Source organism: Grus americana, chromosome 5, assembly GCF_028858705.1.
Source record: "Grus americana isolate bGruAme1 chromosome 5, bGruAme1.mat, whole genome shotgun sequence".
NCBI lineage: Eukaryota > Metazoa > Chordata > Aves > Gruiformes > Gruidae > Grus > Grus americana.
Window position 1 is genome coordinate 29,920,048 of NC_072856.1, and position 23,302 is coordinate 29,943,349.

The 23,302-nt window shown below is 41.8% G+C and overlaps 1 protein-coding gene across 1 annotated transcript in view; it reads right to left on the reverse strand.

The window, feature by feature from the left end:
• LOC129206741 (uncharacterized) overlaps nt 1-23,302 on the reverse strand; it is a 54,604-nt gene that overhangs the window by 1,715 nt on the left and 29,587 nt on the right. The window contains exons 19-39 of the mRNA XM_054826520.1: nt 22,521-22,687; nt 20,575-20,761; nt 19,271-19,472; nt 17,725-17,800; nt 14,704-14,787; nt 11,957-12,029; nt 10,841-10,977; nt 10,306-10,437; nt 8,764-8,804; nt 7,999-8,041; nt 7,415-7,490; nt 7,055-7,224; nt 6,837-6,917; nt 6,043-6,080; nt 5,229-5,364; nt 4,411-4,547; nt 3,764-3,986; nt 2,942-3,056; nt 2,426-2,563; nt 1,065-1,172; nt 203-394 (exon numbers count right to left, since the gene is read on the reverse strand). Coding sequence (XP_054682495.1) covers nt 203-394; nt 1,065-1,172; nt 2,426-2,563; nt 2,942-3,056; nt 3,764-3,986; nt 4,411-4,547; nt 5,229-5,364; nt 6,043-6,080; nt 6,837-6,917; nt 7,055-7,224; nt 7,415-7,490; nt 7,999-8,041; nt 8,764-8,804; nt 10,306-10,437; nt 10,841-10,977; nt 11,957-12,029; nt 14,704-14,787; nt 17,725-17,800; nt 19,271-19,472; nt 20,575-20,761; nt 22,521-22,687 — 2,556 coding nt within the window. The remainder of the gene's footprint in view (nt 1-202; nt 395-1,064; nt 1,173-2,425; nt 2,564-2,941; nt 3,057-3,763; nt 3,987-4,410; nt 4,548-5,228; nt 5,365-6,042; nt 6,081-6,836; nt 6,918-7,054; nt 7,225-7,414; nt 7,491-7,998; nt 8,042-8,763; nt 8,805-10,305; nt 10,438-10,840; nt 10,978-11,956; nt 12,030-14,703; nt 14,788-17,724; nt 17,801-19,270; nt 19,473-20,574; nt 20,762-22,520; nt 22,688-23,302) is intronic.

Here is a 23,302-nt window from a genome sequence, read left to right on the forward strand (position 1 = left end):
AGGTGTCTGCCACCAGCAAACCCTTGGCATAGAGCTCAACACCACACCATGCTACACCCAGGTGTGCCACAACTGATTGATCTAATAGTGATTCAGCCCAAACATGGGCTCTAACCTTGGAAAATGGGTTTAATATAAAATCTGGGTTTTCGTTTTGTTCTGCTTGGTTATTGTCTCCCCAGGCACGCAGGTCTTCTCTTACCTTTCCATCTGCAAAAGTGCTTGTTCTCCAGGTAGTCATTATGCATCTGGAAACCCTTTAGGAAGTTGTGCTCCTGGGCAATGCAGAGGCGGTCGGTGAGAGCGCTGCGAAGAGCACTGCCGAGGGGGCCAGGAGGCGTGAACAGGCGAGTCCTCAGTTCGTGCAGCTTCAGCGGTAGGATTGGTTCCTCCTCTGCACAGGGAAAGGCTGTTAAATTCTGCCTGCCTAGAGCAAGGTCATCCCCCAAGATGTCAAGGTAAGTAATAAAAATCAGTGTTTTCTTTATTTAAAAGGCTTAGGATGAAAAGATTCGATGAGCACAAGTGACCGAATGAAAAAGAAAATAAAATGCTACTCTTACCAGCCAAATACCATTTCCTTACACAGTCCAGACTTGGATAAAAAACAAGACCCAGTATCTGTCAGCAATAAAAATCTGCGCCAGACGTATGCACACTTGTGGAACAGACTGAATGCAGGCTTTGGAAAAGGATAACTGTTGTACTTGTTTGTATTACAGTAGCTCTTACTTGATGTAGTCAAAAACTTTTTGTTTTATTAATCATTTACTGATCAGTCTTAATATTCCTGAACATTTTACTCATCTGCAACATCAGTGTTGAGCCCTCAGTGAGCACATAGATCACAGAACTGGAGGTTTTTAAATTATCCAATTATGCTTTGCAGTACGAGATGTTGAATTCAATTCCTTCCAGAAAGGCAATGCGGTCTTTGAAGAAACACTCCAAAAAATGCCAAATATACTGTGCACATCTCACGTAGCACAATAGTACAATAGTTTCTCTAACATTAACTCTATCTAACAATAAATACACAGTAAGGAAGAAGTATGATAATTTACCTATATTGTCGATTTTGTCCCGGGTCCACCTGTGCCAGAAATCTTCTGATGAATGGGACAAATTCCAGATATATAACACGTTCAATGAAAATAAACTACTCCACATGCCTGTAAAAGGAAACAGCTTTCTTACACAAACATTCACGCATCATGACCTGCAAAACTGTTGTCATGAAATAAAATTCACAAGGAGTATGTTTTTTCTTAGTTTGTTTTAAATGGATGATGTGTCATTTTTATTTGGATGTGGGCTTTTAAGCTTTATTTTGATATCCAGGTTTTGTCTTACGGTACGTAGGGCTGGATATATATTTTAATGAATGGTGAGATTTTTGTGAATGCATATAATTTAAGGTGCCTGGGCTTTCAGAAAAAAACCTAAGTGTGACAAGGATTGTATAAGAAGAAAGGATGAATGTTTGCAATCTGAGAGATTTGATGGGGAATTATACCGATAAGGGTCTAACTACGATGTGATCTAACAGCCTCTGCATTTGCAGCCTTCCCTTTTTGAGAATAAGCCTGATATAACACACTGAGGGATCAGTTTCGGCCATGCATTTCTGAGCTTGAACAATTTTTTTTTGGTTATCCCTTAGGGCACAAGTTCTCACTGTGTTTTGGTTCAGGATGTGCAAATGTATGCACATCCAGCATAGGCTTAGGCTAAAATAGTACAAGGTTTCCCTCACTCCAAGTGGCCAGTTGAAGAGATGTTTGCATCTCAAACCAGTCGAACAAGTTGACAGCTTGTCTCTTTGTCTGGAAAACACATATCCACGCTCCACTTCAATCAATAGCAAAAACGCTTCTGGATATGAACTATGCTGCTTCCCCCCGCAGAGTTGCCCAGGCACTGTGGAAACTGGAGCCAGTGATACATGGCCAAAGCAGACTCTCTGGAGCAGGGGGGACCTGCTCAAACGCAGCATGCTCAAACGCACCCTGATGCGGTGGAGAAGCAGCAGGAAGTCTCACGTAAACCATCTACAGGAAGCGCGCTAATTACTGACTACCTGTGAGACAGGCAAGAGGCTCTGAAATTCACCCTTTTGGAATAGCACGAGCAGAACTGTGGATTCCCAGGGACCTGAATTTTATTGTTGGACTGGAAGCGATGCTATATTTTTATTCAAAAATAGCTTTAAAAATGAAAATAACTATCTATCACTTTGAATTTTCTTTTTTACAGTAAACTGAATCCATTATAGTAAGTATGAATTCAGAGATGAGATATTTATCCTCTCCAGTGAAACTGCCCTGTCAGTCATGCACCAGCGCTTTATTAGCATTTAGTCTATATAGCACAAAATTAAAAAAAAGAAAAATAAAATATCATTCAGATGTTTTTAATAGCTTACCTTCTAAGAAGCAGATCCGGGATTCAGGGACCTTCTTCATCAACCGACCCATGAAGAACTCACTGCCAAAGTCCTCAACGCGAACAAAAGCTCCGTATTTTTGCAATCCCACCTCATAAGGGGTGAACTCCACCCATTCTGTGAAAAGGAAGACAAAGAAGAGAATGATGTTTTGCTACAGCCCCTTAGCTGTAGATAAAAATGATGGTGCCATCATGGGAATGAAAGGAGTTAAAAATTAAATTAATTTCTGCAGTTACTCTAATATTTCAGACCAATAACAAGTTATAAGCATGGTACAACTGAAAACTCATGAACGTGAAAAGTCTTTGGAATATTTTTGAGACTGTTACATAGGCAGTCAAACTTTTACCTGACCACAAGGACATTATACGAATACACATCAGCTGAGGTTCTGGTCTTTAAATGAGGGCTTTTTTTAGACTAAAATAGACTGTCCCAGGTTTTACAAGCTTAAATATTAAGACAAATGACTCTCAGAAGTCTCATAATTACCTTTGAAATCCAGAGTGCTATAGTTGTTCTTGACATTGACTGCAGTATAGATAGGCAGTGGGTTCTGACCACGATCAATGGCCCGTTGTTGATCAGAGAGTCTATGGTTGTCTTTCTGTGATTCCAGAAATACGGTTACACTGAGACGAAAATTAGCACAGGACCGTTTTCTCTGCATCTAAGCTTGTAGGGCAGGAAAATTTCTGCCTCTAATATATAATGCGTGCTGGACTTAAATTCTGAAATGTTCCATATTTTTCAAATTTCCTGTAGGTGTTCTGTTACTGAAATATCTGCTGGCATCCAATCTGATGCCAGAATGTTGGATGACCCATTAGGATGAAAATGGAAAGAAATGATGAAGAGCAGAAAGCAAATCTTTTGGTATAATCCAGTTTAACACGTTATGCTGCAAGTTTATGTAAGACCTCTCAAACATTTCAAAAGTCTGCAGGTCTGTTTGTTAATACATCTAATGGTCGTTAAGGTAATGTCTGCAATTTGCTATTTCTAAATAAAATAGTTGCAGAATATGCAAAAAAAACCCCCAAAAACTTAAAATAGAATATTTTTCAAAACATTAATCTTGGGTTCTTCCCAGAAAAACATATCCAAAATCTCACAAGCGAGAAAGCTGATTTCCACCATGGTTGGATATCTAAAAGACTGCCATCAAATGTTTTGGAAACGGTTGTGCATTTGCATACACACAGCCTCATAACAAATTACTTGTCTCAGAACAAACAGGAAAATATCTTCTCCAGAAATTAATTTTCAGAAAATTGTAAGCCACTGTAAATGCTGCTTTATGACATACTGTACCCCATCATGTAACAAAGATTCCAGGACAAGCCCCCAGAGATCTATAAAAGATGTTTTGCGGCCCTCTCTTTTCCGTTGACACAGCTGCTTTTTGTAATACTTCAAATACTTCAAGGAAAGGGAATTTATTTTGCATTTTGTCATATGTTTTCGAGCCTCACTGATTTGCTTGTCGAGATCCTTTTGTGACCAGTCAGCATCTCTGTACAAGTTTGACATGGTCCTAGGAAGAAGAAATATATATTGAAGAGGGGAAAAAAAACAAACAAGGTTTGAAGTAGGCAGTGGCTACGTTTTATGTTTCTATTTTAATTTCTGGACTTGAAATTAAAGAAAGGTTTCCTGTCTTCAGTTCCCTAAGAAACTATCATGTTCCCTTTGAAGTCACAGTCATTATCCCTGTCAAAATGGTTTGAGCAATTTTCCATAAGCTGTTCTTAGGAAAACACTTGTTTTCGTACCATTGCAAATTATGTGACTTTCCCCCATGAAAAGACTTTAATCTGTCAATTTTGGAAGAAGATCAAAAAAATAGGACTGCTGACAATGTATTATAGGTAGACTACTGCATGTCAGCCCCAGCCTACTTCAGCACGCCGGTGTCATCAGGAAGACTCCAGCCAAGAGTTGCCCACAGTCCTACTCACCATGTAGTACCAGACAAGCCAGTCAGGTATGTGGCACAGTCCAAGATGTTGAGTTTCTTGAGCCCCCGCAGACTGCCATACAGCGCGGTCAGAGATCTCATCCCTCCCCCCGTAGTCATGATGGCCACCACTGGGGTCTGCGCAACACACGAACACAGAGGGCTGGCGTCACACAGCGGACTGCAGCTGACTGTGGCTCTCAGCAGAGACCTCCTACTACACAAAGCCTGACACCACCAAAAGTGCCCAGACACAGACTTCTCTCCAGACGATTTCTACTGAAACATAAGCTACTATTTATTTTATAAAGGAGAACAGAATAAAAGTAATGACAATTTTTCGCTTAGGTAACTGGCACCTGTCTCCAATGTGTTCGATACAGATGTTTGTTAAAAAAACCAAATGAAAATGCATTAGTTCAAACCAAAAGAGACAGTAAGAGAGAAAAAAAAAATCAGTTGTAGAGGCAGGAATTAAAAAGAAATCCCACAGGTCAAAGAGAGGAAGAAGGATTATCAACAAGGATAATAATCATAGGGTAAAGACTGTGGAAGAACCCATTTCTGTATAAGGGATATCTAGCCTGGCTTGCGATGAAGGTGTAGCAGGAGAAGAGTTAAATTCAGGACAGCGACTGCAAAGGACACAAACGGCAGGGTGAGATTAGAGGTACCGGGCAGTATTGGAAGTGTGCGTAAGTTTACAGATGAGGAAAGACCAGAAAAAAACATAACTGGGAAGAAAAAGAGGTCATATTATGCTGTTATGCCCACACTGCTAAGCACTCATTAGATGTTTTGAATGTTTGCCCTACAGACCTCATGGTCCAGCAGATCTTGTTCCAGCTGCAGGACCTTCTTCAGAGCAGGAGCAACGTACTTCTGCCTTTTGCACAGAAAGTCTTGCTCCTGCACGCAGAGGTCAAACCCCAAACGCACGTCAAGGTGGTCAGGGCTGGAGCAGAGATCAGGAAAAAAGAATATTCCATTTTATTATTGGTAGACAAGCTCAGAGTTTCCAATACAAGGAGATAAAACGGATCGACAGACTGCACTTACAGGAGGAGCCTTTCCTACACTCCCAAGCAGGTATACGATGCTGCATGAAAGAATAATAGAAAAAGGGACTGCTAAATTTCTAAAAGTGGTTACCAAAAGAAAACCTAAGGAAAGACATTCTTGCACATAATTTCCAAGACACCTGCAGTCCGGATTCTCTCATACTTTAGCCTGCGCTGAGAGCTGTAGGAAACACTTCTCATATTTGTCTTGAGGTAGGCAGCAAAGTTTACCTACGTCACGACCAACAGTACCAGGGGATCAGCTGCGCTCTTGTACAGTGTTAAAGAAAAGGTTAAAGACTGTGCTGAGCATAACACCAACTAGCATAACTGGCTTGTAGTATTATTTCTTCTATTTTATGCATCTTTTTCATTATTCACGTCTCAGTACGGATTGTCTACATGCATTGTTAATTTTACACATAGTTTTCTTTCAGCTCATGTGAATTCCACATCACTTGGTCACACAACCTACTGTCCTACTGTGATTGCCTCCTCCCCAGTAAAGAGCCAAGGGTGAGACAAGTTCAGCTAAGGACGAGTTAGCCTACAAGAGTGGCCAAGTCTCTTACCAGTCTTCTGCCTTCACGTATAAATCAAATCCTTTATCCTGGAAAGCAAGAATGCAAATGGTGTAAGCGTGATGACGTGCGTTAGCACTCCTCCCCTGCAGCCCCACGAGGAATTTTAGCTTGTGCCATCCTAGCAATGCGAGTACAAATCGGGAGCTCTGAATAATCCAGCAACATATGCGAATTGACTGCAGTGGTTTATTGTCAAGGAAGTTGTTCAGTAATTCCCGATGTTTTCTAGTGAATGTAACATCTGAAGACAACTGCTGTTTACAGAGGAAAGTAATGATAAAGTATACCTTACCCACCTCTACTAACATAACCTCTCTTAGGCAGCTGGCCAGGCTGCAGCCACACTACTGTTCTACACAGCAGCATTTGCTCCTCCCTTTCTGCGGCTTATGCCCCACAACAGCCGTGTTCCTTTCATTCTATATGGATTTTTTTAACCATGAATCTAAAAGTGCTTTGCAAAGCATGGTCAGCATCAGCAAGAGGCTGGTGCTACCTCAGTTGAGATGCCCCACTCGTGTGTAAGAAGGGGAACAGCAGAGCCTCCAAATTTAACATGAAGTAACATCAGGATGGAGTAACGAGATCCCCCGTATTCCCACAACCATTCAAACAGAACGAGGCACAACCTGCCTTTATCACCTAAAGACCCACCACCATTTGATTGTGGCATCTTTGTTTGCAGGCTTTCATCATCAGAAAGTATCCTGGTAATCATCAGGGGGAAGCAGACTTCCACACTCAGGTTTCTCAACCTCTCCCGCACAAGAGCAGGCACTCACCTCTGCTAAGATCATGTTTTTGCCACTTGGAAGGGAATGAAGTTCCACATTTGGAGATCCTGTGTCGTACACACGGGAGCACTGAAAAAATACAAATATATTCAAGTTTATATTGTATGGAATATTATTCTCTTTCCACAATGCAAATTCCTGTTACTATTATGGTGCATGTTACTTTACATGCCATTTTTGTTTTCTAAAGTCCAGTTACAACATACAAAGGAGGGAGGTCGTTTCTTCCCTGGTAGCATAACATCCAGCGTTGGCTGCTTGTATCTGGCATAGTGGAATTTGGCAGGAGAGGAGGAGCTGAAGACACGATCAGATCCCAGCATAACGTCTTGGGTGCCTTCGTAAGAGCCTTGCACTTTAAAGGAGAATTCTTTCTCTACGGAAGTGACACAAAAGCAGACACAGAGTAAGTTTCTCATCACAACTGTAAAAAAATGGTTCTTACAGAGTCTATCAGAAGGCTGTTGGATTTCTTGGGATTTTTTGTCATTCTAACATTAAGCCAATTGCCTTCATAATACTAGCACGTCATGATTTAAAAATAGCTGATGGAAAAATAACCTCACTTGATAAAGATTTCTTCTCTTTTTTCTTCTTCTTCTTCTCAACCACCTGGACTTCCAAGCAGCAGACTTTGCGAGACTGTAAGAGGCATGAACAATAAATTACGTCATGGCAGGGAATTTTCCAGTGTGAGATTATGTTTCCCGGTCTAAGCTCCTACTGATGACGATATGAATGCTATACAGGCAGTGCACTTTGTCCCGAGGAAAACATTTTCTCTCAACCACAACCTCGATTTCAGATGCTGGCTGGAACAGGAGGTTTTGGCAATACTGGAAATCACGAGGAGCGATGTCCAAGGGAGAGTTCACTGCTGAACCAATGTCTTGGGCCTAAACCACTTCCATTTGTTGCCTTTGCAACACCGGAGGCTTTCTAGCATGGGGGATCTCCCTGCTGTTCCAGCTGCAGTCTCTCCACAGGTGCCATCCACGAGGACGTGTCGTGAGGCAGATGATGAAGTAGGAAATCGCAGTGTTTCAGTGCTGGCTTTGCTCAGTCAAAGGGTATGTTGGCCTGATGGCTGTGAGTCAAGTGAAACAAGTGTGGCAACAGCACAAGAAAGATGACAAAACGTAACACTCACCACTAGTACTCCATTAGTAATGATGGTTTCAGGAGGACCTGAACTATGAAACAGAAAGAAAAATACATTTTTTAATAACTCAGTATAATTACAGAGTAATTCATGAGCCACACCCTTCTCCTGATTTTCCTCTTGCTTATTTTTAGCTGCCTATTGGATTTGAAAGAAAAGTCGCAGGAGACTCACGGTACAAGTTTCCTCTCCTACGCTACTCTATCAAGGCACAATTGTCATCCTACTGGCTCGTCCAGTCCTGGAGCTCAGAAAAAAAAATAAAGTGCTGCGGGGCCAGACTGTGTAGTGATTTTATGCTGAGCCCCAAGCTGAAGCTGCAGACGGTTTCACAGAATCCATTTTTTAAAAAATTGCAGTTTGTTAGAGGACGGGACAGAAAGGGCTCCAGATCAGAAATCCATTGCGTTATTCCATGTTGTGCTTTGAAGAGAGGTGAACCCCCTGTTGATCTCAAAGACAAATGTGTAACGAAACAGCTGTCCCAGTATTCTGGTCTTAAATAGTATTCATTACACTAGGCAAAGAAAAGGGTTTAGGGTGTTCTCTCTGTCTGCCTGAAGTTCATGGGAGGTCATCCTGGCCCGCACCAATTCGTCACACAGCTCATAGCACAGATTCCTCGGGAAACTGTGTTCATCAGTAGCATCATCAAGGAATGATGTACTCCGAACAATTAGACTAGATTATTTCATGCTCCTGAATTGCTGTTTCTTTTTGCTGCAAATTATGTTGCATTTCACATTTACTCACATATTATCCAATGTAAATCCCACCTCTAGCTCCTCTTGTCTCTGGAAAATAAAGAAGGGAAAATGTTTTTGGCACTGCTCTACTGGCAGTTCTCATAATGCAAGTTCTCACTCTCACAATGTAGGTACGCATGCAGTATTTGTGACTGGCAGAGCGTTTAAAATAGAGGCACCCGCCACCTGACATCTGTGTGTCTTGAGCCTCAAGATTCTTTATTGATGGTAAGCTTCTGGATGGCTGTGAAAGCAGTTTTTAACAAGGAAAGTAGCTGGTTTGCCTGCTTCTGCTGGGACACAAAGGACAGACCCAGGCGGAGATGGTGTCTCACACTGAGTCTGCCAGCAAAGAGAAAGAGGGTCTGCTGAGGGGAGCAGCCAAACCTTCTGGTGTAAGGAGGGAAAATGGAGACATGCAAAGCAGCTGTGGAAGAGGACAACCACTTTGTCTGGCAACGCGTTGAGGGCGTTGGGGCAGAGGTAAATCTGACATTAGGGCCTGGTCTGTGGGGTGGTGGTGAAGAGTATAATCTCTAGGAGGAAGAAAGCACAAGAGAGAAGAAAACAAAGGTGGGGACAGAAGGAATGATGGACAGAGAAGTGAGATCATGCTGTAGGTTACTTAGTTGCTTAAATTACCTATTGCATTGAAGACCGCAAAATGTTATTAATATAGGAGCAAAAAAAAAAAATTTACGAAGCCTGAAGAGTATAAGCTCTAACTACCGTAGCTGTGCAAACGCGGTAATGAAAGGCTTGGATATGGCACCTGTAACCACCCAGACAGTAATGAGCTGGGTTACAGCTAGCCCAATGTTTCTATTTTACCAAGGGCTGGTGGAAGCCCACACACTGCTCCTCTGGCATTTTGCAGAGAAAGAAATGCTTAAATAAAGCATTTAAAGATAATGAAATGCAGAGTGAAGTTTGGGTGTGTGTAGATAAGGTGATTAATCAACTCAATGGTGCATGAAAGATGCACGAGAGACTGGAGGGAACTGGAAAAGGAGAGGGACGGACAGAACGTACCTGGAGGTGGGAGGTATGACTTTCACAGCCTCCCTGGACATTCAAAATAGGAATATTTCTTGTTGCCAACCTGAGTGGCATGACTTAGGCACCTTATTTACACACCCGTGCCACAGTCCATAATTATCAACTAATCTGGTTGGACACTTGGTTCTGATCACAGAGTCATTACTGCCTAATTACTATGTTAAGTAACAACTTATGACAAAAAGCATCATGTACTGGAGTGGACACACTCTGGGATCCTCGAAGGGGACAGGCTTAACCAAGTGATAATTTTGTGAAGGCACCTGAGGTTTGTGAGCCTCTAAGGCCAACACCAAACCCTTCAGTGTGCCTAAGAATCCAGGTGCGAAGAGGCTTTCCCACGTCAGAGTGAAAACAACTCCCTTTTATGTGGCTGGCCAGTCCATACACAAGAAGGAAAAAAAGAAAGATTTTGCAAATAACAATTTAGATAGGAAAGGAGACTGACACACTCTTACCAACCTTTTCCATTTCTTATTTCAGACCTCACCTGTGAATCGCACTTGAAGTGCATGAAGACTTGCTCTCCCAGGGAAAGTTTGGCTATGTCGAAGTACACCGTGAAGAGGTGGTCATCTTGAGTAACCACATCTTTATCATAGAGCGCCAGTTCCAGCACATTCTGGGAAAGGAAGGGAAGGACTTCAGAAATGTGTTGGGTTTCATATGAAGCAGGAGATCGTGGGGACAGCTGTTTCAGTCAGCTGTTGTGAGGAGTGGGAAGACATAAAGAAAAGGAGAAGGAAGGGAAGGAGGTGGAGGGGAAACCAACTCCGTGTAGGCATCTGCCTACAAGGAGGAATGAGAGGAAATCACAGACATCTCAAAGGTCGTATTCTACCTGTGGCTGAGAGATACTTGTCTTTCACGGCATGGAAAACCATCATAGGGATATGTGTTATTCTCACATCCTTCTGCATCTTTCCTTGCCTCTGGAGAAAATTACTTATGTCCCCTTTGCAAAAGGATAAAACCTGGCAGTTGCTCCCTGGGTCACGGTTAACAGGGAAGTCCCAGCTCAGTACCTTGACCTGACTCTGGATCCTGAAGTAGAAGGTTTCATTCCAGACTGGATCTTTGCAATTCTTGATGGTTTTAGTCTGAAATTTGTCAGTTGAAGCAGTTGGCAGCCACAGGCTCACGTAGCAATCAGTCTGGCTTACTGTATGTTAAAAACCACAAACATGTCTAAAATGAGGATTTGCTCTAGAAGAAGGAATGAATTTAACAACGTGAAGCTTTGTTTTCAACGAGAGAAACAATGATACATGATGACATATTTGTCCAACATAAACATTACAATTTAGGTAAAAGAAATGGAGAAAAAAGAAGAGGGATGTGATTCTTCTCTGAATAAATGTGATTAGACATATAATAAATGCATTAAAACCAAAGGGTTTTCTCCTCCTTCTATGTCATCAAGCAATCAGTTTAGCTCAGGATAAAATAATTCAGGACAATCACAGCACCCTGTATCTGCAATGGTTAAGGAAATAAAGTGATAGCTTTTATTTTAGCCAGATGGAACATTAAAAAAAAAGCCCAAAACAAAGAAAAACAAAATGCTTCTTGATTTCTGCATAGGTAAAGTTATAATCTTCTATTACATTTCATTTGCAGGCCATCAGAAATGAACCTACAAAATGTATCAACACCTAACGGGGTTTTATCTGTGAAAGCTGGTACACAGGGAATTGGGGTATGGTAATTTGGATTACTTAGCCTTAAGAAAGCTTTGAGTACAAGATAAATTTGAGATAAGGCTACCCAATTTTCAGTATTTGCTCTATTATCCCAACAAGTTTGTGTCCTTCATTACACAAATATACTCCAGAGGAAAGCACAGGAGGTCTTTCCACATTTCTTGTTTTCATCAGACTGCAGAGCTTTCCCTGGTCCCTCTGGGGATGCAGGGAAATACGTGCAATCGGTACAGCTGTGACCTTATCGGGTTGCTTCTGCACAGAACAGGGATGATGCAAAGAAGAGCAACACACTATATTCATTGCTAGAACCAGCATGCCAGTGAAAGGACTTTCTCCATCCATGGAAGAAATCTAGAAAGCACTTTTTATTGGAGAAGAACTAGCTAGTACCCCATGAAGGTTTAGGGGTCTGTACTGAGCACTACAGATACTTACAGACATCTGCCTGGTGGATATTTCTTGCTCTTATGACTCTTACAGTCAGTAAGTAACACAGACATGATTCTATCTGCAGGGGAAAAAAAAACATACAAAAGACAGGAATGAATGCTAAAGACAGATAGCATATTTAAAAGATAGAAATGATCAAGAGAGAGAAATACCCAAATCATGAACAACTTATTCGAATTTTTCTATGTGACTATGAAATCGCCAATACATTTATTTTCCTACAAATATCTAAATCGAGTACTAGACTGAAAGACTTATCTACTTTTATGGCATGATGTGTGGATTTGTATTATAATAGAGAATTTATTTGCTTTCTAACTAAAATTGAGCTGCACAAAGTGGTAAGATTCAGACTCAGCTTGGGAGATTTACTTATAATATTTCCAAGGTAGAAAATGAAAAGCTGCCTTAGGCTTTTTGCAAGTGATAAAATTATCATTGTGGGAATCACCTCCCATCCAGTCATTACACATGTTCAGTCTCCTGTGCTACGGGATATGATTTTCTCATATTCCTGCTCTTTTAAATGTACAGTACTCCCCAGAGGTAAATGCTGACCTCTAATCCCCATGCCGCTTTTAATGTCAGAGGAAGACATCGCTGCTTCGCACTTCCACCGTGCTACTCACTATGCATGTGTTTTTCATTTACAGGGACATAACTGCCCCTCTTGAGCTGAGCTCACCTCTGACTTTTTCTTGTGAGGAGTTCCTCTGCACTGTTTTGCATAAGAAGTGCAAACACGATGTTTTACGCCTGATAAGAAACTCTTCTTTGTTCCCTTTGGCTTCCCTCTTTCACATTAACCCACATTAAGGCCTCATGCTTGACTTCTTAGCCTCTCATATTGATGTTCTAGTCTCACGTTGGAGCCCAAACATGAGTCCATATCCCTTCTCCTTTTACCATAAAATAAACAAATAAATACCATTAATCTCCATTTCCACCTAAGCTTTTATTTCTACGGTTACAAGGAGGAAAAGTCACAATATATTGGAATATAAATCAACGTGAAAATTTTGCTCCAAAAGTTCTAAAATGCTAAAGTACGGACAGGGCCACGGACAGGTAGTGACACCACCTGCTCACTCCACCTATACTGCAAAATGACTACAAAAAGACCATTGCCAGTCCCGAAGTAGCATTAACACGACACTGACCTCATTAGTCCCATTGAGAAGGATGTGTGACATAGGTACTGCAGGAAAGGAGAGAAGGACTTTTGCTCTGTCGCCTGTCTGACCAAAACAATTTGCTCTGTACTGTGTTAATAATGTGCCGTGCTTATCATCCACAAAAGCCGAAGCACTTCAGTGTTCATAGGCTCGATGGAATATACTTCCATGTGATGTCTGTCATAACGTTTAACCTGAGTGTATTAATGCATGCAGCCAGGGCTAATGAATATATGTCATTGAGATTGGGGTCAGTTAGCAAGTAGGCTAATGAAGAAACAGGTAAAATTAGCCTCCAGGGAACCAAAGCCTAGGAAAAAGCACCAACCACATTCGTGCCTTTCAGCTGCGCAGTGCGTGACCAGGTGTGCAAATCAAGGATGTCAAACCACTGCTAAGAGCTGAAAAGCAGCTGTGGATAAGACCATCAAAGGCTCTTGTATTCGTGTCTAAAATCTAACTCCTAAGGCACAGAAATGAGGCAGGTACTCGTGGAAAGTGTTCAGTAATTGCAGAGCCCGTAACTGGTGCTGCCAGGGGCAGGCTTTGGAGAAGGCACTTTCCTGGAAGGGCTCAACTCATTTTCAGGGATCAGGTTCCCTGGAGCCACCTTCGTGGCTTGTGGTGATCCCAAAGCGCCAGGGAGGGAGCGTGGATTGAACGGAGAACACAGGCATGGGGATGTGCCCTGTCATAACCAGGGAGCTTTGGCTTAGACATCACAGAGATATAAATAACAAACGGCCAAAATCCCGTCAGCGGTGTGAGTTTTGCTTAAAAAATTTGAGAGGTTTGGTTTGTTCTTCTGAACCTGACGTGATTCCTGCAGTGTAGAGTGTTGCGTTTTAGGGCATATTTTCTCTTTTTTGAGTTTTCCATTCAACTAATCAACAGAAAGGATTGGCTATTCCTTAAACTGTAAGCACAGCGTGTGTTGCTCAGCAGCTTAACTCAGTTCAATACAGCAGAAGGGGGATTTCCTAATTATTACTAAAAGGCCTCAAACTAGAGAGAACAAGGTCAAAGAATCTTTTTCAGCACATCTGGTCTTCTCATTGCCTAGACATAAGATTTCATATAACGTGTCTGAAGTGTCCTAGAAAAATATTAGGGTTTTGTAGAGGCCAGAAGAAGGATTAATCCAGGAAATCAGGTGTTGAAAATCCACTTCAAGATTGTGCCATACTCTTTGAGGGAGTAAGTGGCAAAATTGCACAGCTACTACTACACTGGCAGTAAATTTACCTTTGTGCTTTAGCAAGACGTATTGAGCAGAAAGCCTGTTCAAACCCATCCTTTTAAAGATATTAGTCTTGTCAAAATAGGATTCATTTCCCATGTGCCAAGGATAGCAAACAGCACTAACGTGAAGCAAGACTGCGTAAGCGAAGTGATCAGAACGGTAAGTGGGACAGTGTTTCATGGAGGGAGCTGGATGGGTTATGGTAGCTAATTAGACTGTTTGGCAGATGTTGAACCCTACCTGTTCTCACCCAGGCCCCACCCAGCAGGAAAGTCTCTTTTACAGTTCTCTTTGGAAATTCTCCTTTGCGGTACCTTTGTAACAGGAATCCACTGCTCTCCATCAGGATTCAGCTGTATAATTCCTTCTCCTAGCCGAGCGGTTTGAGCCATCAGCTCCTGCAACAGGAAGGGACAACGTTACCCTTGGAAAAACCATCCTGTCTCTTAAAAGCAGTCCTCCTGGGGAACCGAGAGCTGCAGAACAGCAGTGAGGGCAGCGCTGGCCGCGGAGCCTTGGCAGGTACAGGTATTTCCTGCTGCGCCCGGTGCCGCTGCCTGCGCCATGCTTGCCTCAGCAAGCCTGAGCAGAGGCGCAGCAGCCAGGTAAGGTCCACCCTTTGCGTGACACACGGGGAGGGAAGGCAGCTCCCGGCCCCAGCTGTTAAAGGAACAGCAAACCTGTCTCCCGTAAACACACCCTGTCATTAGTGTTTCACCTTGAAGAACATCTCTATGCTAGTTAATACGTATTCTAAGGTTGCATATAGCACATTGCTAAGTGAAGAGAACCCCCAAACATACAAAATGCTCCCTTTGTAAATAAACTCTTACTTCCCAAGTAGTTTTCCTCTCTTTCTTGTGCCTTGCTTTAATTTTTTAAATTTTGATAAAGAGTTCTTGAAGCACTGACTTTCTTCCTCCTGTGCATTTACAGTCAATGACAAGTCAAGAAAGTGGTACCATCCTTGCACTAAGAAGTGCCACATCCCAGACGCCTTGCTTTGCTCTGCACCCCTCTTACCTGAGACAAGACACCATCTTGCTCCATTGTGGTCGCTGTCACGTACGCATCCCGTGTTATCTGTGGCAATGCAATTTCACATCTCCCAGCTCCCACAGACACCAATAGTTTAAATGTCTCGTATGCAAGTGAGCTATTTTATAAACTGACTCAGAGCCACACCTCTGCCTGATTTCTTAAACCCAGTTATACCCCTCCCATTTTCTTATGCTAGGAAACTGAATCCTGTGGTGAAATAAGTAGGAAAAAATACCTTTGCCTGGACAATAGCTGGAAGTATGCTGTTTGAGTCACTTTGCCCAATACTGACCAATGGCAGGTTCATAACTAGTAGTAAGAGGATGCCCTTTTATCTGAGCACTGAACTTTCCACTTAGCAAGACCTCAAAGCCAACAGAAATACATACTCTGCAATAAGATGCAGCAACAATATATAAATTAGATGTAGGTTGTCTGTGACAGTAAGCAGATACGATGAAACAGCTAATGAAAAAAAAAAAAAAGAAAGAAGGACAACACTATTGCTCTCAGACTAAACTGGTTCTTGCAAAAAAAAGTTTAAGGGTTTCTGTACCTCATGTCCCAGCAATCCCAGGTCCAGGTGTGCAGAGCAGACACACTCATGTGGTGGTTTATATCTACTCAGCCTTGGTTCATCAGGGCTAAGTCTCTCCTCAAATCATTGTATTCTTCTCTCCTTCTTTCCTATGGCTTGTTGTTATTATTTTTGTCTGGATGAAGAGTCCTGAAGCAATGATTTTTCTTAGCTTAGCTCCACCCCCCATGAATACTTCTGCACCACTTTCCGGCTCAGACTGACTCTGGCTGTAATCTAGCTGCATTTAAGCACCTGTGTCTGACCCAATGAACCCTGACAGCCAGAGGCAAAAGTCAGCGCCTGCCGTGCACCACCCTCTGCACTGTCCTCGGGACACCTGCAAAGCCACCGCCATGGCAGGACACCTGCGCCTGGCCCTTGCGAGCACCCAGCTGAGCCCTACGCCATCAAAACCTGCATGGGTCCCAATTCACTGGAACAGGATTAAAAAGGGCTGTCAAAGACTGTTGTATCTTCAGCAGGTCAAAACAGATCAAAACCACTGGGAGAAGGGAATCCTTTGACTTCCCTGCTCTCACAACATATTGTCTATAAGCAAGAAGCTACCCATCCCTTGGGGATTCTTGAGCTTACTGGTTAAATATGGTTCCCAGCCAGTGCAGTTCCCCTTTGCACATTCCCACGCAAAATAATATCAACAGTCATCACAGTCAACTTGTAGAATAAATTTTTGCTATAGGCTATGTTATTTCACAACCCTGTGAAGGGTTGTGTCTACATACGTGGCGTGTTTCCTCCATGTGCCAGCTGCAATTATGTAGCTTGATGAAATGCATTTTTCATTAGGTTACAGAAAACCCTCGGCAACATCAGCACCTTTCAGCCATAGTTAAAGGCAATGCTTTATTACGACATCTCCTTGGAGGGCTAAGCAATAAACCAGACTGTTCACCAGGACTCGGGCTCTGAGACTGTTGCTCCTATAGTGCCAGTGGCCAAAAAGCTCTCATTTTCACGAATAACATTTGCAATCCACATCAGAGACAGCCCTTGCAAGAAGGGGGGACCATGGCTTGCTTTGTACCCCTGCAATCCATCTCTGAGACATTCCTTTATCCACGATGCTCACAGCAAATATTTGGTATGCTCTTATGCTCTTTGCAGAGATAACAACAGTTTTGTTTTCCTGGAACAAGGAACATGCTGTGAACCTGGAGCTTATTACTGAAATGCCTGAATATGTGGAGCAAGGCAGATAATTTTCATTTTGCAAACAAGCCTTTATTGTCTGGTATTGTATGCATGAAATATTTGCATGGAAATAACATTTCTTCAGAGCTGGAGGTGGCATGAATTTATGGCCTTTATTATTTCACACCAGGGATTTCAGGTTTAAATGGAGGCAATTCCCAGGGTTATATGCAGAGCACATAGAACCGTATTTCTGATTATGACTAGTGAAACTACCATAGAACAACAACAAAAACGGACAAACAAACAAACAAAAAAACCAGCAGAAGCGCATATTCATTCAAACCTAAAGAGTTTTAAATGGTAATATTTATGCCCTGATCTCTAAGCTTGCAACATTAGGCTACAGTTGCACAAAAAAGTAAGGCTTGGTTTGACACCATAAATGACAAGAGTGTTGGCAAAAGTAATTGTGAACCAATTTGTAAAGATAATTTGTAATTGTTTCTTGCCAAAATGAAAATCTTCAGCGTGTCATTTTGTACCAAGCCAAACACGTTACTTGACTGTAAATGGAACCTGCTATTTTCAGGTTGGGTTCCTTGGGCTGATGAGGTAGGTGGTCTATTACAAAGAAGCTATGTTTCAAGACAAAGGTGTTTTGTAAAATATTAACATGAAATGTTTCAACTTACCCAAGCATTTCCCCTGGTTTACTTTAGCCCCAGATTATGACATCTAGTTGATAGATTTTTTTTCACTGAATAGACTCTTTGTTCAAAATTTTCGCAGTTGTCATTAAGACACAAATCTTATTAATAAAAAAGTGTGTTTTCAATCTGTCTTGCTCCTGGAATGCAGAGGTTGTTAGGGATTTATAATTTTCACAGCTCACCCTCATCACTTTCTACAGTTCAGAAAAGACACTTTCCATAAAAGGGAAAATTAAGAAAGTTTAAAAATGCAAACCCACAGTAAATGTGACTGGTGGTCTCGTGCTAGATCCTATGGAGGATCTGTTCAGATTGTTTTAAGATCATCTTTGCTGTTGCAGACTATTAACTCACTCCTGCTTATCTGCACAGTTTGGACAGGCAGAACTAAACAAATAAGCATTTTTGTGGATGAGCATACATTCTAAACTGTTTAAACAAATTGCGTTGAGTAAAACAACAAAGTTGTCATTGCCTAGTGGACGTAAAATATTTTCATTACAAGCACATTTTCTTTTTAATTTAAGAAAGGAAGTTTAATATGATAAGTAATTCAACTGGGAAAAAAAAAATCCCAGGGTGTTTTATTTTGAAAGCTTCAAAATAAGATGTTGATTTTTTTATATACTGTCTCAACATAAAACAATCCAAACTGACATAAATTCACGGGAAATTTTGATGTGCCCAAATTACACCTTTCACTGGAAAAAAAATTTTTACATGAAAAATCTCATACCACTTCCTCCTAAGTTGCTCTGTCCCATCTATGTATGATTCATTCACAGCCCAAGAGAGCCCAGGAGGTGGATGCGATTCACAGGGCTGGCTGTGTGCACACACTTGTCCCTATTACATTTCCAATCTCTTCAGGACACTCGCAAAGTTGACCCAGGGATCCAATGCCAGCTGCCAGTCATCTCTCAGGTTTTCTTCATTTTCCAGCATTTGGATGCACCTTGTGTTCCATGAAGAAGAATTGTGGAGAGCAGAAATTTATACCCCCTTCTTATGGCCTGGAGATGTGTTGTCTGGGTTGTATTACTGTAGCACTGTGGTGGTAAAAAATTATTTTCCTATATGTCATACATTATAATAAGTTAGGCTTAAAATAACACTATTTTAAAAATCTAACAAGTATTTTAGGTAAAGAGTGTTCTACAGACAACCTTAATTTAGGGAACAAAGCACATGTAAAAGTTTCCCAGGCAATGTCTTTGCCTATAAACGCCACTTCTTGGGAATGGAAAAAAACCCCAACAACCCACTGAGCCACCTGGGGTAGTTTCTTTCTGTAGCACAGAACGGCCAGTGTTCAAAAAGCTATGTCCCTTCTGCCTCCTAGAGCATGGAAAACTCCTCTGAGAAGATAGGGGCAGTTGGACGGGTGATTAGCACATGTTTTGCCTTCTCCTTTGCATCGCTATCTGCAAGGCCTGCATAATCATCTGTGAGTTGTTCAGGACGTTGTATTCACTGAGGTTCAGCAGCCGGCGGTAATTCTCATCGGTATACCTGACCGAGAACATGCAGTAGGGGGAAAAGCGACTTGTCAAATCAAGTTGTCCTCCCTCCATCTCTGAGCAACAGCGCTTGACACCTGGAGAGAAAGAGAAGTTGCTGCTGTGACATGGTGCTTATCTCAGTCATAGGGTTTAAATGCACAAAAAATGCAGGTCATGTGTCCCCATCCTTAGTCAAGAGAACATTGTGTGATGAGGTCAGAAAGGAGAGGTGAAGGACGGCTTTGTAATGGTCATCTACAGCTTACTCATAAACATCTGTCTCATTAAAGCCATGGATCAGTCAAGGGTATCAGCCTGAAAGGGCACTCCAACAGCCACTGCTGGTGCACTGCAGGTCTTATCCTGAACAGCTGGGTCACTGCGAACCCTGGCTAAGGGAGGGGAGTTGCTAGTAACAGAACAGAATTTAAGTGAGAGAGGAATAATAGAAACAATTGGAAACTTAAAAGTTCCTGCAATCCTGAATTCAGTCTCAGGGGACCTGCCACCAGGATCCATCTCTGCCTTTCCATTTCTTGTGTCTCTCAAATTCCGCAAAAGCAAAATTTTAGACTTTACATCCCTGCTACCAAAGAGCAAAGCAAATACATCTTAGTAACTGGCAGTAAAGGAGAGGAATACAAAGCAGGTGGCCTGGCAGAAAAAGAATGACAGGCCCCGTGCACAGCACAGCGAGCAAAACGACCCCTGGGCTGATGCTGTATGAAAAGGAGACACGCTAATCTTGACATTGCAGGAGTTCAGCCTGACAGCCAGATTCTTGCTCTCCCACCATTCATACATGGCACTATGCCTCCTCAAGTGTAGAATGAACTCCCCGGACAACAGACAATATATGTAGGGGAAAATAATCTGTGAGAGCTATATTTTTCCTGGGAAAACCCCCAAACTTTTACAATTAGCTAGCAACACTTTATTTTACAAATGGGAGAGAGATGAAGGTAAACACCATCCAGAAGACAAAGGCTGTGTCTACCCTCTCAGGGCCACAAAGACGACATGAATGGACAGACTAGCTTTGGCAGGGGTGGGGAAAACAGATTTAATTAGCTGAAGTGCTCCCCCATGAACCCAGCCAGCAAAGATAGCCAGCAGCAGATAAAAAGTCTCCACCTGAGTCAGGGAAGCAGGCAGTGGTGTCTTTTGATTAATGCTTTGCCATTACTTGTAACTTACCGGGTGCTTTGTACTCTCGGAAGGTGTCATTCACAAGGGGAAGAAAAATCACTATCGGACATCCTGGCAAATCTGAATCTTGGAAGATGTAGCACTCCTTCAGATTTTTCTTATCTTCATCAGTCAGAGAAATTTTGGGGAATGGGATTTTCTGCTCTGAATAGTATTTATACGCCTTATCTAGAGACTGGAGTATCATAGAAATGGTCAGCATTGGAATTCAACTTGGTTGTCTTAAAGCTCCAAAATCATTATCTAGTATTAAGGTTTAGTGATTCAGATCCATAGGGTGGGTTCCTTCTTATAAAGTTTACTCTATGTATAATTACCACACACAGTAACCAGAAGGCTAATCACAAGCTGTAAACACAATTTGAGAGTTAAAGAATTCTTCCAGGACACTGCTTTTTTAAAAAAAATGGAAGCAATTTGCAGAAGTTTAGCATAAAGCACGCAGCTTGAGTAAATAAAAGAGCCTGTGTTTAATATATTGTATAGAATTCATTAGAAAAGAAAACCACAGCAAGAAAATGTTTAAGGTGTCCAGAGGAGGGCCATGAAGATGATCAGCGGGCTGGAGCACCTCTCCTCTGAAGACAGGCTGAGAGAGTCAGGGTTGTTCAGCCTGGAGAAGAGAAGGGTCTGGGGAGCCCTTATAGCAGTCTTCCAGCACCTGAAGGGGCCTACAGGAAAGCTGGAGAGGGACTGGTTACAAGGGCATGGAGTGATAGGACAAGGGGTAATGGCCTTAAGCTGAAGCAGGGGACAGATTTAGAATTTTTTAGAAGAAAAAAGTCTTCATTGTGAGGGTGGTGAGGCACTGGAACAGGTTGCCCAGAGAGGTTGTGGAGGCCACATCCCTGGAAGTGTTCAAGGCCAGGTTGGATGGAAGTTGAAATAGATAATCCTAATATGGATTACCTAATAATAATTACCTAATAAGGACCCTTCCAACCCAAGCCATTCTATGATTCTATGATTATTATGTGCTTGGAAGCCAGGAGATAAGAAAGTTAAGTTTGAATGTGCAATTATGTCTCTGCCTGTGCAAGCTTTATGGCACAGCATTAATTGAGATTGATAGTTTACTGAGAAAGTACAAGCCTATGCTGCACCTTTTCCCCAAAATGTTTAACAAAATATCATGTCCTACAATGTACTGTGCTATTTACTCTGCACCATCTAATAGTGGACACTATCAAATAGGAAACAGTTTCTACTAAAATGCTTAAAATTGCAGCAGCCTTTCTTCATAAAATTAATCCAGACAATGTATGAGGCTGAAAGGAAATTTCATTACACATAAGTCTCATGCATCATATGGCTTATTAACAGTAGCACAGCTGTTCTCACTCACAAAAAATAATTCTACTTAAGTGGGCCAAGATGCTTAATAGCGAGTTTCTAACTAACATCAGTTTCCGAGATATAAAGACCCTAACTTCTTTTCTGCAAGGCCTTATAGACAGCTAATTAACTTTATTTCCATGAAACTGGAGTTTCTGCAGGAAGGTGCTTGTAATCAAATTTTCCTAGTAGCATCTCATTTGTCAGCCCAGAAATGATCTGCCCCTGACTATCCACTTAACCCTTTTTATATTCTAACTTAAGTAATGAGAAATAGCTTCCCCATCTTTATGCAAATTCCTGTGCAGGGTCTGAAAACCTGCTTGACTGAGCATAAGGCAGAAAATGCTCTTCCCATCATTCTGGAAGAGACCATGCTGATGTCCTCTTGAATAATTCAACATGTTCATAAACCAGCAGGACAGATTCCAGGAATGGCAGGAAGAAATAGGAACAATATTAATTGCTACAATGGAAAATATAGGGGAATGCAGTAGTTGAAAATCAAACAGCTGAAAAAACTAGCAGTTCTAGGCACTACGGGCTGGACATTTACAAGCAAAAGGAGAGACAAGACATGGTAACAGGATCCTCCTCACCGATGTATGTGATCCAGTAGTATAACTTAAATATATGATGACATCCACTTCCCTCTGTGGCCTTAAAAGTGGTGGACTGCTGGTATTGATGAAAAATCCAGCGTCTATCATGCCCAGGTGATCAGAATTTTGCATCAGCTGGTTGGGTTGTGAGTCTAACACAGTGTCTAAAAGGAAAATATTTCTTGGAATGAGAAATGATTTGTAGTATTTTGAATGGAAAAAGAAATGCAAGGTGGAACTGACCATCCCAGAGGCCTGGTTTAATTTAATTGCCACACTACTGGATTGCCAAATAAGCATGGGAGGGACTGCAAAATGCCACCTAAGTTCCTGTTCTGAAACATCTTCTATGTTGAGATTCCAGGCAATATATTTCAGTAACTTGTCATACTCTTTAGTGCCAGTAGGCTGCTTCTAATACTTAAGCCAAATCTGCCTTGCTTCATTTCAAGCATTGTTTCATCTTTTATCCATCATTGATTTGGAGAACAAAATATTCCCATCCCTTTTTACGTTCAGATTTATGCCTCCCCCTCAGTCCCTCTTCTTTGGACTACAAAGCCCCATTCCTTTCCAGTTTTCTCTCTTAGGTCATATTTTCTTGGTTGTTCCAGTTGCATCTGAAGTTAGAGGTACAGTCTTGCCAAATGAAGCTTTCTCCTATGTTTGCTCTTTGCTACTTTAAATTTGGTTCTGTCAGCTGTAAGCCTGTCCTCTCAGTCTGGACCACAGAGATCTCAGCTAAAGCACATAAACACATGCTTACATTTAAAAACAGT